At 37.7% G+C, this 13,289-nt stretch overlaps 1 protein-coding gene across 1 annotated transcript in view; it reads left to right on the plus strand.

Annotated features, from left to right (window-relative positions):
- Positions 1 to 13,289, plus strand: part of OCA2 (OCA2 melanosomal transmembrane protein) — a gene marked incomplete at both ends in the record, with an annotated part of 280,886 nt that overhangs the window by 115,298 nt on the left and 152,299 nt on the right. The window contains one exon of the mRNA XM_080915069.1: positions 919 to 1,046. Coding sequence (XP_080771195.1) covers positions 919 to 1,046 — 128 coding nt within the window. The remainder of the gene's footprint in view (positions 1 to 918; positions 1,047 to 13,289) is intronic.

Here is a 13,289-nt window from a genome sequence, read left to right on the forward strand (position 1 = left end):
GACTAGAACCTGTCCAGATGTTGGTCAGCATGAAAAGAGTCCATGAAGAATGTGTCTTTGACAATTAGGGAACCTGAGGTGTAAAGGGACAGGCCTTGTGATTTTTGTGACCTCTAAAGGTAGCTGGATATATTTATCAGGTTCAGGAAAATTTGTTACCTCATGTCAAAGCTCTGGTCACATGGGGAAAGGTCACTGTAGCTGTCATTCTTTATTTATTTACATTTTTTGTAATAGCCAAACATTAGAAACAATTGGGATGTCCTTAATGGGTCAATGTATATCATGTCATAGCCAAATATACCACTGACTGGTGAAAAACATTGAAATGTGATTCACAGTGTGAAAAGAAAAAACCTTAAAGTAACTGTGCTAAATGCTGCTTTTCTGTAAAGGTAATCTGACCACTATCACATAAAAACATGTGCCATTAGATCAACTGGAAATGTGATGGTCAGCGTGTATTTCAGAGGTAGAACATTGTATAAAATGTGTGAGATTTGGAGTTTGATTTGCAGCATTGAGAGGAAGGAGGGAGAGAGGAAGAGAGAGAAGAGAATACAAATCCTCATTCACAGAGAGGACATAGAACGTAAATTGATTTATGGAGACAAGAGAAGGATGTTTTGTGGGGAGTGTGTGATCAGGCAGTGACAGAAGGATCTGGAGGGATAGAGCTGGAGGGATAGACCATGAATGAATATGAATTCTGGGGATGATGAATATGCCCATTATCTTGATTGCAGTGTTGGTTCATGAATGTATACATAAGCCAAACTAGAAATTATAATTTTAAATGTACACAGTTTGCAGTACAGCACATTGTTTTCAACAAAAAAGTAAACCATTCAGAAGATAAATCATCCACTGGCGTGCTAGCATTGGTGTTTTACAGCCTGCGTTTTGCCTGTTTTACAGGATGGATTGCTATTCTGGGTGCCATCTGGTTGCTAATTTTAGCTGACATTCATGACTTTGAGATCATTCTACACAGAGTAGAGTGGGCGACTCTCCTTTTCTTTGCAGCACTCTTTGTGCTGATGGAGGTAAGGCTTTGGAACTTTTTACTTGATTTTAGATTTCACATTTTCTTTGTAGAGTGAAGCCTAAGGCTGCACATCTTTCTCCATAGTCACTAAATGGGAAATGATGATGATTAATGTTAAGGTGACCAGTTATTTTCAACATTTCAATTTCTTATAAAAATGTTTATTTGGTTACTATTATTTTTCTTTTTTTAAATTTTCTTTTCATTTTTATTGGATATTCTCTGTATTTACATTTCAAATGTTATCCTTTCTTCTCCCCCAACCCCCACTCTTATCTCCTCTCTTCCTCCCCTTGTTTCCATGAAGGTGCTCCCTATGCCAACCATCCTCTCCCACCTCAGCGCCTTGGCGTTCCCCTACACTGGGAAAATGAGCCTTCACTGAACCAAAGGGCTCTTCTCTCATTGATGTCAGACAATGCTATCCTCTGCTACATATGGAACTGGAGCCCAGTATCTCTCTGTGTATACTCATTGGTTGGTGTTTTAGTCCTTGGGAGCTTTGGGGGATTTGCTTGATTGAAAATGTTGCTCTTCTCATGGGGTTGCAACCCCTTTTCTGCTCCTTCAGTCATTTCTCTAGCTCCTTCAATGGGGTATCGTGTGCAGTTTGATGGTTACCTGCAAGCCTCAGTATCAGTATGGCCCTGGCAGAGCCTTTAAGGAGGCATCCATATCAGGTTCCTGCCAGTAAACTCTTCTTGGCATCAGCAATAGTGACTGGGTTTGGTGGATGCATATGGGATAGATCTCCAGGTGAGGCAGCTTCTGGATGATCTTTCTTCAATCTCTGCTCCTCTATTTGTCCCTGTATTTCCTCCTGTGAGTGCTTTATTCTCCCTTCTAAGAAAGACTAAGACATCCACATTCTGGCCTTGCTTCTTTTTAAGCTTCATAAGGTCTGTGAATTGTTTCTTCAGTTTTCAGAACTTTTTGGGCTAGTATTCACTTATCAATGAGTGAATACCATGTGTGCTATTTGGTGACTAGATTACCTACTCAGGATGATATTGTTAGTTCCATCCATTTGCCTAAGATTTTCATGAAGTCATTGTTTTTAATAGCTGAGTACTACTCCATTGTATAAATGTACCACATTTTCTGTATCCATTCCTCTTTTGAGAGACGTCTGAGTTTTCCTCTTAGCACTGCTTTCATTGTGTCCCATAGGTTTAAATATGTTGTACCTTCATTTCCATTAAATTCTAGAAGTCTTTACTTTATTTCTTTACTTTTCCCTTGACCAAGTTATTATTGAGTAGAACACTGTTCAGCTTCCTCATGTATATGGGGTTTTTGTTGTTTTTGTTGTTATTGAAGACCAGCCTTAATCCACGATGATCCGATAGGATGCATGGGATTATTCAATCTTTTGTATCTCCTGAGGCCTGTTTTGTTACTGACTACATGGTCACTTTTGAAGAAGGTACTATGAAGTGCTGGGAAAAAGGTATATTCTTTTGTTTTAGGATGAAAAGTTTTATAGATGTTTGTTAAATCCATTTGGTTCATAATTTCTGTTATTTCACTGTGTCTCTGTTCAGTTTCTGCCTCCATGATCTGTCCATTGATGAGAGTGGGGTGTTGCAGTCTCCCACTATTATTGTGTGGTCTAATATATGCATTGAGCGTTAGTAAAGTTTCTTTTATGAATGTGGGTGCTCTTGAATTTGGAGCATAAATGTTCAGGATTGAGTTCATCTTAATAGATTTTTCCTTTGACAAGTAAAAAGTGTCATTCCTTATATTTTTGATAACTGTTGGTTGAAAATCTATTTTATTTGATATTAGAATGGCTACTCCAGCTTGTTTCTAGGGACCATTTGCTTGGAAAGTTTTTTTCCAACCTTTAACTCTGAGGTAGTGCCTGTCTTTGTTGCTGAGATGAGTTTCCTGTATGCAGCAAAATACTAGATCTTGTTTGTTTATCCAGCCTGATAGTCTGTCTTTTTATTGGGGAATTATGTTCATTGATGTTAAGAAATGTTAAGAAATAGTAATTTTTGCTTTCTGTTATTTTTTTTTGTTAGAGGTAGAATTATGTTTGTATACTTTTCTTCTTTTGTGTTTGTTATAAGAAGATTACTTTCTTGCTCTTCCTAGGGTGTAATTTCCCTCCCTGTGTTGGAATTTTTCATGTAATAATTTTTGTAGCGCTTGATTTCTTAAGAGATATTGTCTAAATCTGGTTTTGTTATGGGATATCTTGGTTTCTCCATTCATGTTAATTGACAGTTTTACTGGATATAGTAGCCCAGCCTAGCATTTGTATTCTCTTAGTGTCTGTATGACAACTGTCCAGGAGCTTTTAGCTTTCATAATCTCTGTTGAAAAGTCTGGTTTAATTCTGATAGGTTTGCCTTTATTTGTTACTTGATTTTCCCCCCTTTCTGCTTTTAATATTCTTTCTTTGTTTTGAACATTTGGTGTTTTGATTATTAAGTGTCTGGAGGAATTTCTTTTCTGGTCCAATCTATTTGGAGTTCTGTAGGCTTCTTGTATGATCATGGTCCTCACATGGTCATAGGGAAGTTTTCTTCTATAATTTTGTTAAAGATATTTACTAGGTTTTTTAGTTAGGAGTCTTCACTCTCTTCTACACCTATTATCCTTAGGTTTTGTCTTCTCATTGTGTCCTCAATTTCCTGGATGTTTTGGTTTAGGAACTTTTTGTTTTTTGCATTTTTTTCTATTATGTCAATGTTTTCTGTGATATCTTCTGCCGCTGACATTCTCCCTTCCATCTCTCATATTTTGTTGTTGCTGCTTGAGTCTGTGACTCCTGATCTCTTTCCTAGGTTTTCTATTTCTAGGGTAATCTCCCTTTGTGATTTTTTATTGTTTATATTTTTATTTTTAAATCCTGAATGGTTTTGTTCAATTCCTTCACCTGTTTGGTTATGTTTTCCTGTAGCTCTTTAATTGATTTTTTTTGTTTCCTCTTTAAGGGCTTCTACTTGTTTACCTGTGTTCTCCTGTATTTTTTTACACTTCTTGAGGCCCTCTATCATTACCATGAGGTATTATTTTTAAGTCTAAATCTTGTTTTTCTGGTTTGTTGGGATATCCAGTACTTGCTTTGGTGAGAGAGCTGGGTTCTGATGTTGCCAGATTATCTTGGTTTCTGTTGCTTTTGTTCTTGTGCTTGCCTCTTGCCATCTTCTTATCTGTGATACTAGTTAATCTTGTTTTCTCTGACTGGAGCTTGCCTCTCCTGTGGGTCTGTGGCCCTGTGGCCTCAGGAGGAAGAGAACTTCTGGGTGCTCAGCTCTCTGTTGGCAGGCTGTGAGTTCTGATGTTGGTGGGGCAGCTTTCTGTCTAGGAATTCATCCATTTCCTCCAGATTTTCCAGCTTTATTGAGTAGAGGCTTTTGTATTAGGAGCTGATGATTTTTTGAATTTCATCAGTTTCAGTTGTTATGTCTCTACTTTCCTTTCTGATTTTGTTAATTTGGATACTCTTCCTTTGCTCGCTAGTTATTCTGGCTAAGGGTTTATCAATCTTGTTAATTGTCTCAAAGAACCATGGTTTTGTTGATTCTTTGAATGGTTCTTTTTGTTTCTATTTGGTCTATTTCTGCTCTGAGTTTGATTATTTCTTGCCATCTGCTCTTCTTGGGTGTATCTGCTTCCTTTTGTTTTAGAGCTTTCAACTGTGCTGTCAAGTTGCTAGTTTATGCTCTCTCCAGTTTCTTTTTTGGAAGCACTCAGAGCTACGAGTTTTCCTCTCAGTGCTGCTTTCATTGCATCCCATAGGTTTGGGTATGTTGTGTTTTCATTTTTATTAAATTCTAGAAAATCTTTAATTTCTTTATTTATTTCTTCTTTGACCATGCTTTTGTTTAATAGAGCATTGTTCAGTTTCCATGTGTATATGGGCTTTTTATTGTCTTTGTTGTTATTAAAGACAAGCCTTAGTCCATGGTGCTCTGATAGGATGCATGGGAATATTTTAATCTTCTTATATCTATTTAGGTTTGTTTTGTGACTGATTATATGGTCAATTTTGGAGAAGGTACATGAGGTGCTAAGAAAAAGGTGTATTCTTTTGTTTTAGGGTGAAATGTTCTGTAGATGTCTATTAATTTCAATTGGTTCATAACCTTTGCTAGTTTTACTGCATGCATGTTCAGTTTCTGTTTCCATGATCTGTCCATTGATAAGAGTGTGGTGTTGTGGGGTGCAATGTATTTTTTGAGCTTTAGTAGGGCTTCTTTTATGAATATGGGTGCTCTTGTATTTGGAACATATCTGTTAAGGATTGAGAGTTCCTCCTGATAAATTTTCCCTGTAATGAGTAAAAAGTGTTCTTCCTTATCTTTTTTGATAACTTTTGGTTGAAAATCTATTTTATTGGACATTAGAATGGCTACTCCAGCTTGTTTCTTGGGGCCATTTGCTTGGAAATTTTTTCCCAGCCTTTTACTCTGAGATAGTGTCTGTCTTTGTCTCTGAGATGAGTTTCCTGTATGCAGCAAAATGCTGGATTCTGTTTATATATCAAGTCTGATAGCTTATGTCTTTTTATTGGAGAATTGATTCCATTTATGTTAACAGATATGAAGGAATAGTGGTTGCTGTTTCCTGCTATTTTTAATTTTAGAGGTAGAATTGTGTCTGTGCCTTTCTTCCTTAGTTATTTTCTTGTTTTTTCTAAGATGTAGTTTTCCTCATTCTATTGGGTTTTCCACCTATTAGTCTTTGTAGGGCTGGATTTGTGGTCAGATATTGTTTAAATTTAGCTTTGTCCTCGAATATCTTTGTCTCTCCATCTATGGTGATTGAGAGTTTTGCTGGGTATAGCAGCCTGGGCTGACATTTGTGTTCTCTTAGGGTTTTTATGATGTTTGTCCAGGATCTTCTAGCTTTCATTGTCTCTGTTGAGTAGTTGGGTGTAATTCTGATTGGTCTGCCTTTATATGTTACATGACCTTTTCCCCTTACTGCTTTTAGTATTCTTTCTTTGTTTTGAACACTTAGCATTTTGACTATTATGTGTTGGCAAAAATTTATTTCTGGTACACTCTATTTGGAGTTCTGTAGGCTTCTTTTATGCTCATGGTCATCTCATTCTTAAGGGTTGGGAAGTTTTCTTCTACGATTTTGTTGAAGATATTTACTGTGCCTCTTAGTTGATATTCTTCACCCTCTTTTATTCCTATTATCCTTAGGTTTGGTCTTTTCATTGTGTCCTTGATATCCTGGCCATTTTGGGTTAGGAGCTTTTTGGTTGTTGCATCTTCTCTGACTGTTTTGTCTATGTTTTCAATGTTGTCTTGTCCCCTGAGATTCTCTCTTCCATTTCTTATAGTCTGTTTGAGATGCTTGCATCTGTGACTCTTGATTTCTTTCTTTCTTTTTTTTTGTTTTTTGTTTTCTACCTCCAGGGTTGTCTATTTTAGTGTTTTCTTTATTGATTCCATTTCCATTTTAAAATCCTTCTTCAATTTCTTCATCTCTTTGGTTCTGTTTTCCTGTAGTTCTTTGATTTCCTTTAGTGGTTTTTTTTTTTTTTTTTTTTTTTTTTTTTTGTGTGTGTGTGTGTGTGTGTGTGTGTGTTTCCTCTTTAAAAGCTTCTATTTTTTCATGGTTTTCCTCTTGTTCTTGTTTAAGGGAGTTATTTGTGCTCTTCTCAAAGATCTCCATCATCATCTTAAGGTATGATTTCAGGTCTGAGTCTTCTTTTTCTGGAGGGTTTGGCATTCCACTGCTTGCTGTGATTAGAGAGCTGGGTTCTGATGTTGCCAGGTTGTCTTGGTTTCTATTGCATAGGTTCTTTTGCTTTCCTCTTGCCATCTTGTTGTCTGTGATTATATGTGGTCTTGTTGTCAGTAATTGGTACCCCTCTCTCCTGTGGACCTGACGACCCATGTGTTCAAGAAGAAAACTGATTCTGAGTTTTTGGCTTTTGGTGAGCAAGCAGTGAGTTCTGTTAGCAGTTAGTCAGCCCTCTCATTGTGGGCTCAGATGTGGGAGCTTTTTTGAGGCTGTTCTGGTAGCTCAACCCTGTGCCCACAGGTCTCTGAGGACTCCCAATTTGTTTTCCCTGGGCCTATGTGTCAGACTCCTCTCTGGTCTAGGTGTAAGGGGGTCTGTAGAGTTCAACTTCAAGCACTGCCTTTCCTGGGCCAACCCTGGCTCCCACTGACAAGGGCTTGTGCCTTACTGTGGGTCTGTGTGTCTAGACTTTGAGCCAGGGCTTTTCGGGTGGATGCTGATTTCCTATGCCAGAGTTTTGGCTCCACTGAACAGGAGGGCCGCACTTTCTGTGTGTTCCACCTCGCCCTCTCTGCGCTTTGGCTAATCACAGTGCCATCTCACCAGGCCTGTATTTCTGGATCTCCACTGTTACAAGTGGCAAATGGCCTGAGCGTTTGGTCAGCATGCACGGGCTTTCTGGGCAGATACCAAGTCCCTATGCCAAAGTTTCTCTTCTCCCAAACCAACCTGAGGGCCTAGTTTTCTGCGTGCTCCACCTGGCCCTCTTTGGGATTTGGCTACTCACAACGCAGTCTCACCAGGCCTGTGTCCCTGGATCTCTGCTGTTCCCAGTGGCAAATGTCCTCCCAAAATTTCTGAGTAATGGCTTTTTTTACTTTAGAAAGAAAGTTTTTCTTTTTTAAAAAATTAATTTTAAAGTCAGTGTATACATAATGGGTTTTATTACCACAATTTCATGCAGGTGTTATACATTTTTCTCACTCATCTCTCTTGTGCCACACCCTCCCATGCTCTTCTCCACTCTTACTTGTCTCCTTCCTTCTCAAATATCCTCCCTTTGGCTTTCATGTCCCAAGGATTCACTTAGCCTCTCCTTTTCCACCCTCCCTGACTTTCTGTAGATCTGTTCTCACTCAAGATTTCTGCACTCATGGCTCTACACACAGGTTTGTTAACACGGTTGGTCTTCCTGTGTAGTTGCCAGCCCCTAGAGGGTCTTTGATCATCCCCTAACTCTTCCACAGGAGTTCTGACTTTCGTCCAATGTTTTTCTGTGGGCATCTGCATCTGTCTCAGTCAGCTGGTGGGTAGAACCTCTCACAGGGTTGCTATGCTAGGCTCTGATCTGCAAGCACAAGATAGCATCATTAACATTAATAGTGGGAGGAATTTTGCCTGCCCATGAAATGGTTCTCAAAATGGGTAAATCACTGGTCAGCCAATCTTTCAATTTCTGCTCCATCTTTGTCTGCATTTCTTTTAGACAGAGCCAATTTTGGGTCAAAAGTTTTGTAGGTGGATTGGTTTCCATATCTGTTGTGATAATTCTAGTTTGAAGTTATTAAAGAATGTTTCCACTGAATCCCATAGAAGCTGCATAAGCCTATCAACTGTGTTTAAGGTTTCTTCTTTCCCTCACCACCATATGGTATTTGCTTTATTAACTGTTTGAGAATTTCATGAGGTTTCACCATATTTATTTACCTCCCCCAACTCTTCTCATATACACACACTTCCCTTATCCCTTAACTTTGTGTTCTTTTTATTGCTTTATCAACTTTTATTTGTACCACCCAAAGTGCTTTCATATGAAGGCTTTCATTGGAGCATGGTTTACATATGAAGGGCTACCTTCTTAGGGAAAACTGATATATTTCTATATTCTAGCAAATGACAATTGCCAATAACTCATCAGCAAACTGGAATCGCATCTGGCTTGAGCTTGCACAGGTCTTGAGAATATTGTCACAATTGCTTTGAGTTAATGTGTGAAGTTTCCTTGCCTTATCCAACATACACTGTTCTTATGCTCTTTCAGCCCCCTTTTCTTCAATGGTTCCTGAACCTTGGGAAGAGGAGTGCAATATAAGTATTTCTTTAGGCATGGGCATTTAGGGACATTGTGCAGTCTCTTATTCTCTGCACATTGGCTAGTTGTAACTCTCTCTGTGTTAACCACATCTACTAAAGATAGAAGTTTCCCTGATAAGGGTTGGGAGATGCATTGATCTATGGGTATAATGATATACCCTAGGAGCCAGCTTCATATATGGACATTGTACAGAATAATGGTAGTAAATTATAACCTATGGCCTATGGCCTGCCTAGCCACATGTTTTTGTCCCAGTAATGCTTCCAGCTACAAGTTTCATTGTGTGGGGCTTAACTTAAATCTGACCAGAAAGTTGTTGGTTATTACTATAATGTTCATGCCTCTATTGTATTAGTGAGCATATCTTCCCAGGATGATTATTATTATAGTTCATGGGTTTCAGACTTTAATGAAATTATTACTTTAATCCTCTGGTAGCATGCTTAACATCTTCTAGCACTGTGAAAGCTAGGTGTTAGTGACATAGCTTACAGACCAATTTCAGTTTGATTCCTCTATGTACTATGACTCATATATGTGGTGTCTTCAGCAATAGGATCTTAGTGTCAAGATCTGGAGAGTAATTCAGAACTTGGATTGCAAAGAGCATTGACAATATCCTGTAATGTTTAGGAATCTTTAGTATCTCATTGAACAATAACTTCTAAAGAGGTAACCCATTCCCAGTACTAAACTTCTGGTATCTGGTAAAGTCATTTTTGACCCTTTACAGAAAAATTTAATTTTGGCTCTTGTTGTATATGTGTATAGATGTATTTTAGAAAGCTTCTAAGGTGTAGATTTTTATGTGAGGTTGGTTTTGAAAAGTCTTTGGTGTTTTTTTCCCCGTTTCAGTTTTTCTCTCCTACTCTCTCCTTCCTCACACACCACAATCTATCCCTTCCTATTCTTTAAGTCTTCTTTAACCCACTATGTCAGGGCATTCGGTCTTCCCTCTCCTGAATACATTTACCTGCAGGCCCTTAATAATTTTCCTACCTTTATGGGCAGTCCAGATAAAACACTCACATCTAAAAATTCAAAATTAACATCTACAACTGAGAGAAAACACTTGACTTTTGTCTTTCTGAGTCTCGGTTACCTCGTTCAGATTGACTACATCTAGCTTCAGCCATTTACCTTCTAATTGCACCATCTTACTTTTTTTAATAGCTGAGTAATAGTCCATTGTAGAAAAATGTCATATTTGAACTCTTCATTCTTTAGTTGATGGGTCTGTAGACTGCTTTTGTGAACAGAACATCAATGAACATGGATGAACAAGTGTCTTCGCAGTAGGATAAGGAACCTGTTGGGTACATGCCCAAGAATGGTATAGCTGAAGTTTAGTTTTAGCTTTTTGAAGAAATTCCAGCTGATTTACACAGTTGTAATATGACTTACATTTCTACCAGTGCTAAATAAGTCTTTCATGTCCCCCATCCATGCATTTTCTGTCATTTTTTTCCAGGATGTTGACAATTATGATTGTGGTTATATAGATTTGCAAAGAAGTTTTTATTTCTCATTGTTCTGATGCTAAGTATGTTGAAAAAATTTCAGATATTTATTGGCCAGTTATAGTTTCTTTGCAAACCACCTTTTCAGTGTACTGGTCTATTTATTGATTGGATAATATATTAGTTCGATGTTTAGTGTTTGAAGCTATTTGTATAATGCATAGCAAATTTTCTCCCCTTATGTATGCTCTCTTTTCACTTTTGTGCTTATGATTTTGTCGTGAAGAAGCCTTTTAATTTTGTATAATCCATTTTTTTATTTCTTGGGGTTGTTTTCTCCGTTATTGGAGACTTTGTTGAAAAGTAGCTTGTGCCTGTACCTTGACATATTTTACTGTGTTCTCCTCAGCAGTGTCAGAGTCACTCTGAATAGATTTTATACAGGACGAGAAGCATAGCTTTAGTCTCTGTTGCCTCTTTTGGAATGACTGTGTCTAGCTTCAGACATTTACCATCTAATTCCATCATCTCATTTTCCCTTTTAGTTTCCTTCCTCTGCATGTGGATATTCAGTATTCCCTGAAGTATTTGTTAAAGAGGCTGGCAACTGTCTTGTTTTGTTGTTGTTGTTTGGTTGTTAGTGTTTTAATGGTAATTGTATTAAACCCTCAGGTTACTTTTAATATTAAACCTGCCCATCTATAATAGGAAAGTTCTTGCATCATCTAGCAGGTATGGTTAACATTAGAACATGAAATCATTCCCAAGGTATACACTCAAGAACGGAACAAAAAATATTTAAAACAATGTTTTCAAAGTGTATGATTTTGTAACCTAACAGACAAAAGATGATGCTCTGGCATTGGTTTGCTTTGTTGTTCTTCCTTGGGCTTCACCTTGCTGGTCTTCATTGGCTTTTATTTTGCTGGTATTCACTGATGATGCTATGGCATTGGTTCACCTTGTTTTTTCTGCAGATTCTTGATTGTGGTGACTATGACTTTGTAGAGAGGAATGCACTAAAGAACTTGGGCTTTGGTGAAACAGTATGAGTTGAGATATGGTGATGAAGGGAAGAGAAATGCTTGGGGATAGACTGGGTGGAAACTAGGGGAGTGTTGGTGGTCCCCAGGCAGGAGGCTTACCTGGGGTTCTGGGTGCTGGCTTGGTCTCTGGATGGGAAGCTTTTGTAGGGGATATGGGGACAGATATGGTCACAAGGAAAGGAGGAGCTGTTTCTGGTAGCTGAGCTGGTACAGGGAGAGTGTTGGTGGTCCCTGGGCAGGGTGTTTACCTGGGGTTCTGAGTGTCAGCTTACCCTCTGGTGGAGTAGGGGGTAATTTAAATTCTTAATTCCCTATTTACATTCTTTTTACTTCTTTTAGCTTTTTTTTAAAAAAAATATTGTTGTAGCTAAGACTTCAATAGCATATTTATAGGAGTGGAGCAAGTGTGTAATTTCCTTTCATTCTAGAGTTTAGAAAACACAGTCTCAGTTTCCCATATTAGAAGAATGTTAACTTATCACCATGTCATATATTCCTTAATATATTAAATCTATTTTATTTTATTTATGCTCTTAGTTTCTTTAGTTTTTTTTTTTTTTTTTTTTTTTATCAAAAAGAAATGTTGAACTTCCCCAAAGGCCATGTTTTTTGTATGGCTACAGTGATGACACTTGTTATGTACCCCTTTTAATTTCTGATTTTATTAATTTGTTTACTGTCTCTGTGCCCTTTGGTTAGTCTGGTTTATCTATCTTGTTGATTTTTTTCAAAGAACCAGGTCTTGGTTTTGTGGAGTCTCTGTATAGTTCTTTTTGTTTTTACTTGGTTGATTTCAGCCCAGAGTTTGATTATTTCCCGCCTCTACTCCTCTTGGGTATATTTGATTCTTTTTGTTCTAGAGCTTTTAGCTGTACTCTCAAACTGCTACTGTAAGCTCTCTCCAGTTTCTTTTTGGATGCCCCCAGAGCTATGAGTTTTCCTTTTAGCACTGCTTTACTTGTGTCCCATAAGTTTTGGGATGTTGGGATCTCATTTTCATTAGATTCTAAAAAGTCTTTCATTTCCTTCTTTATTTCTTCCTTATCAAGTTATTATTGAGTAGAACATTGTTCAGCTTCTATGTGTATGTGGCTTTCCTGTTGTTTTTGTTGTTGTTGTTGAAGACCAGCCTTAATCAATGATGATCTTATTGGATGCATGTGAATATTTCAATCTTCTTGTATCTTTTGAGGCCTGTGATCACATTTGGAGAAGGTACTGTGAGAAGAAGGTATATTCTTTTGTTTTAGGATGAAATGTCCTATAGATATCTGTCACATCCATTTGATTCATAACTTCTGTTAGTTTCACTGTGTCTCTGTTTAGTTTCTGTTTCCATGATCTCTCCAATGAAGAGAGTTGTTGAAGTCTCCTACTATTATTGTAAACAAGCCCCAATTAAATGCTTTTTTTAAAAATAAGTGTTTCCTTGGTTATAGTGTCTCTTCATAGGAATAGAACACTAACTAAGACATTTAGCAAAATAAGACCAAATACTAAGTATTAAAAATGGACCTGGAATATTTCAGAGATTCAGTGGTCTTCTTTGGGATTTCTTCCTATGAGGACGTGTTATATGCAGTAGCTGGGTAAATTTTCCCAATTGTCATTTTATTTTCATATTAGAATACCCAGGGTCCTGCCAGATTAACAGCACATCTAACTTGTAGCAGATGAGATCCACCGAAAGCAGTTTGTGCCTACTTTACCCAAAATGCTCATCACTCCTAACGCAACTGTGAGAGTGAGAGCAATGGCGATTCTGTGAAAAGGGTTATGTGGAATTTGCTTTCTTAGGTGTTTACTGTGGATTGATTTGGATTTCTTAATCTTTATTTTTATGCACATCTACTTTATAGCCTTGTAGTGTTTTACAACCTGTAATTGAATTTTAGTATTTTCTACCTTATCTGTGCCAGCCA

This window comes from Micromys minutus (genome assembly GCF_963924665.1).
Source record: "Micromys minutus genome assembly, chromosome: 3".
Taxonomy (NCBI): domain Eukaryota; kingdom Metazoa; phylum Chordata; class Mammalia; order Rodentia; family Muridae; genus Micromys; species Micromys minutus.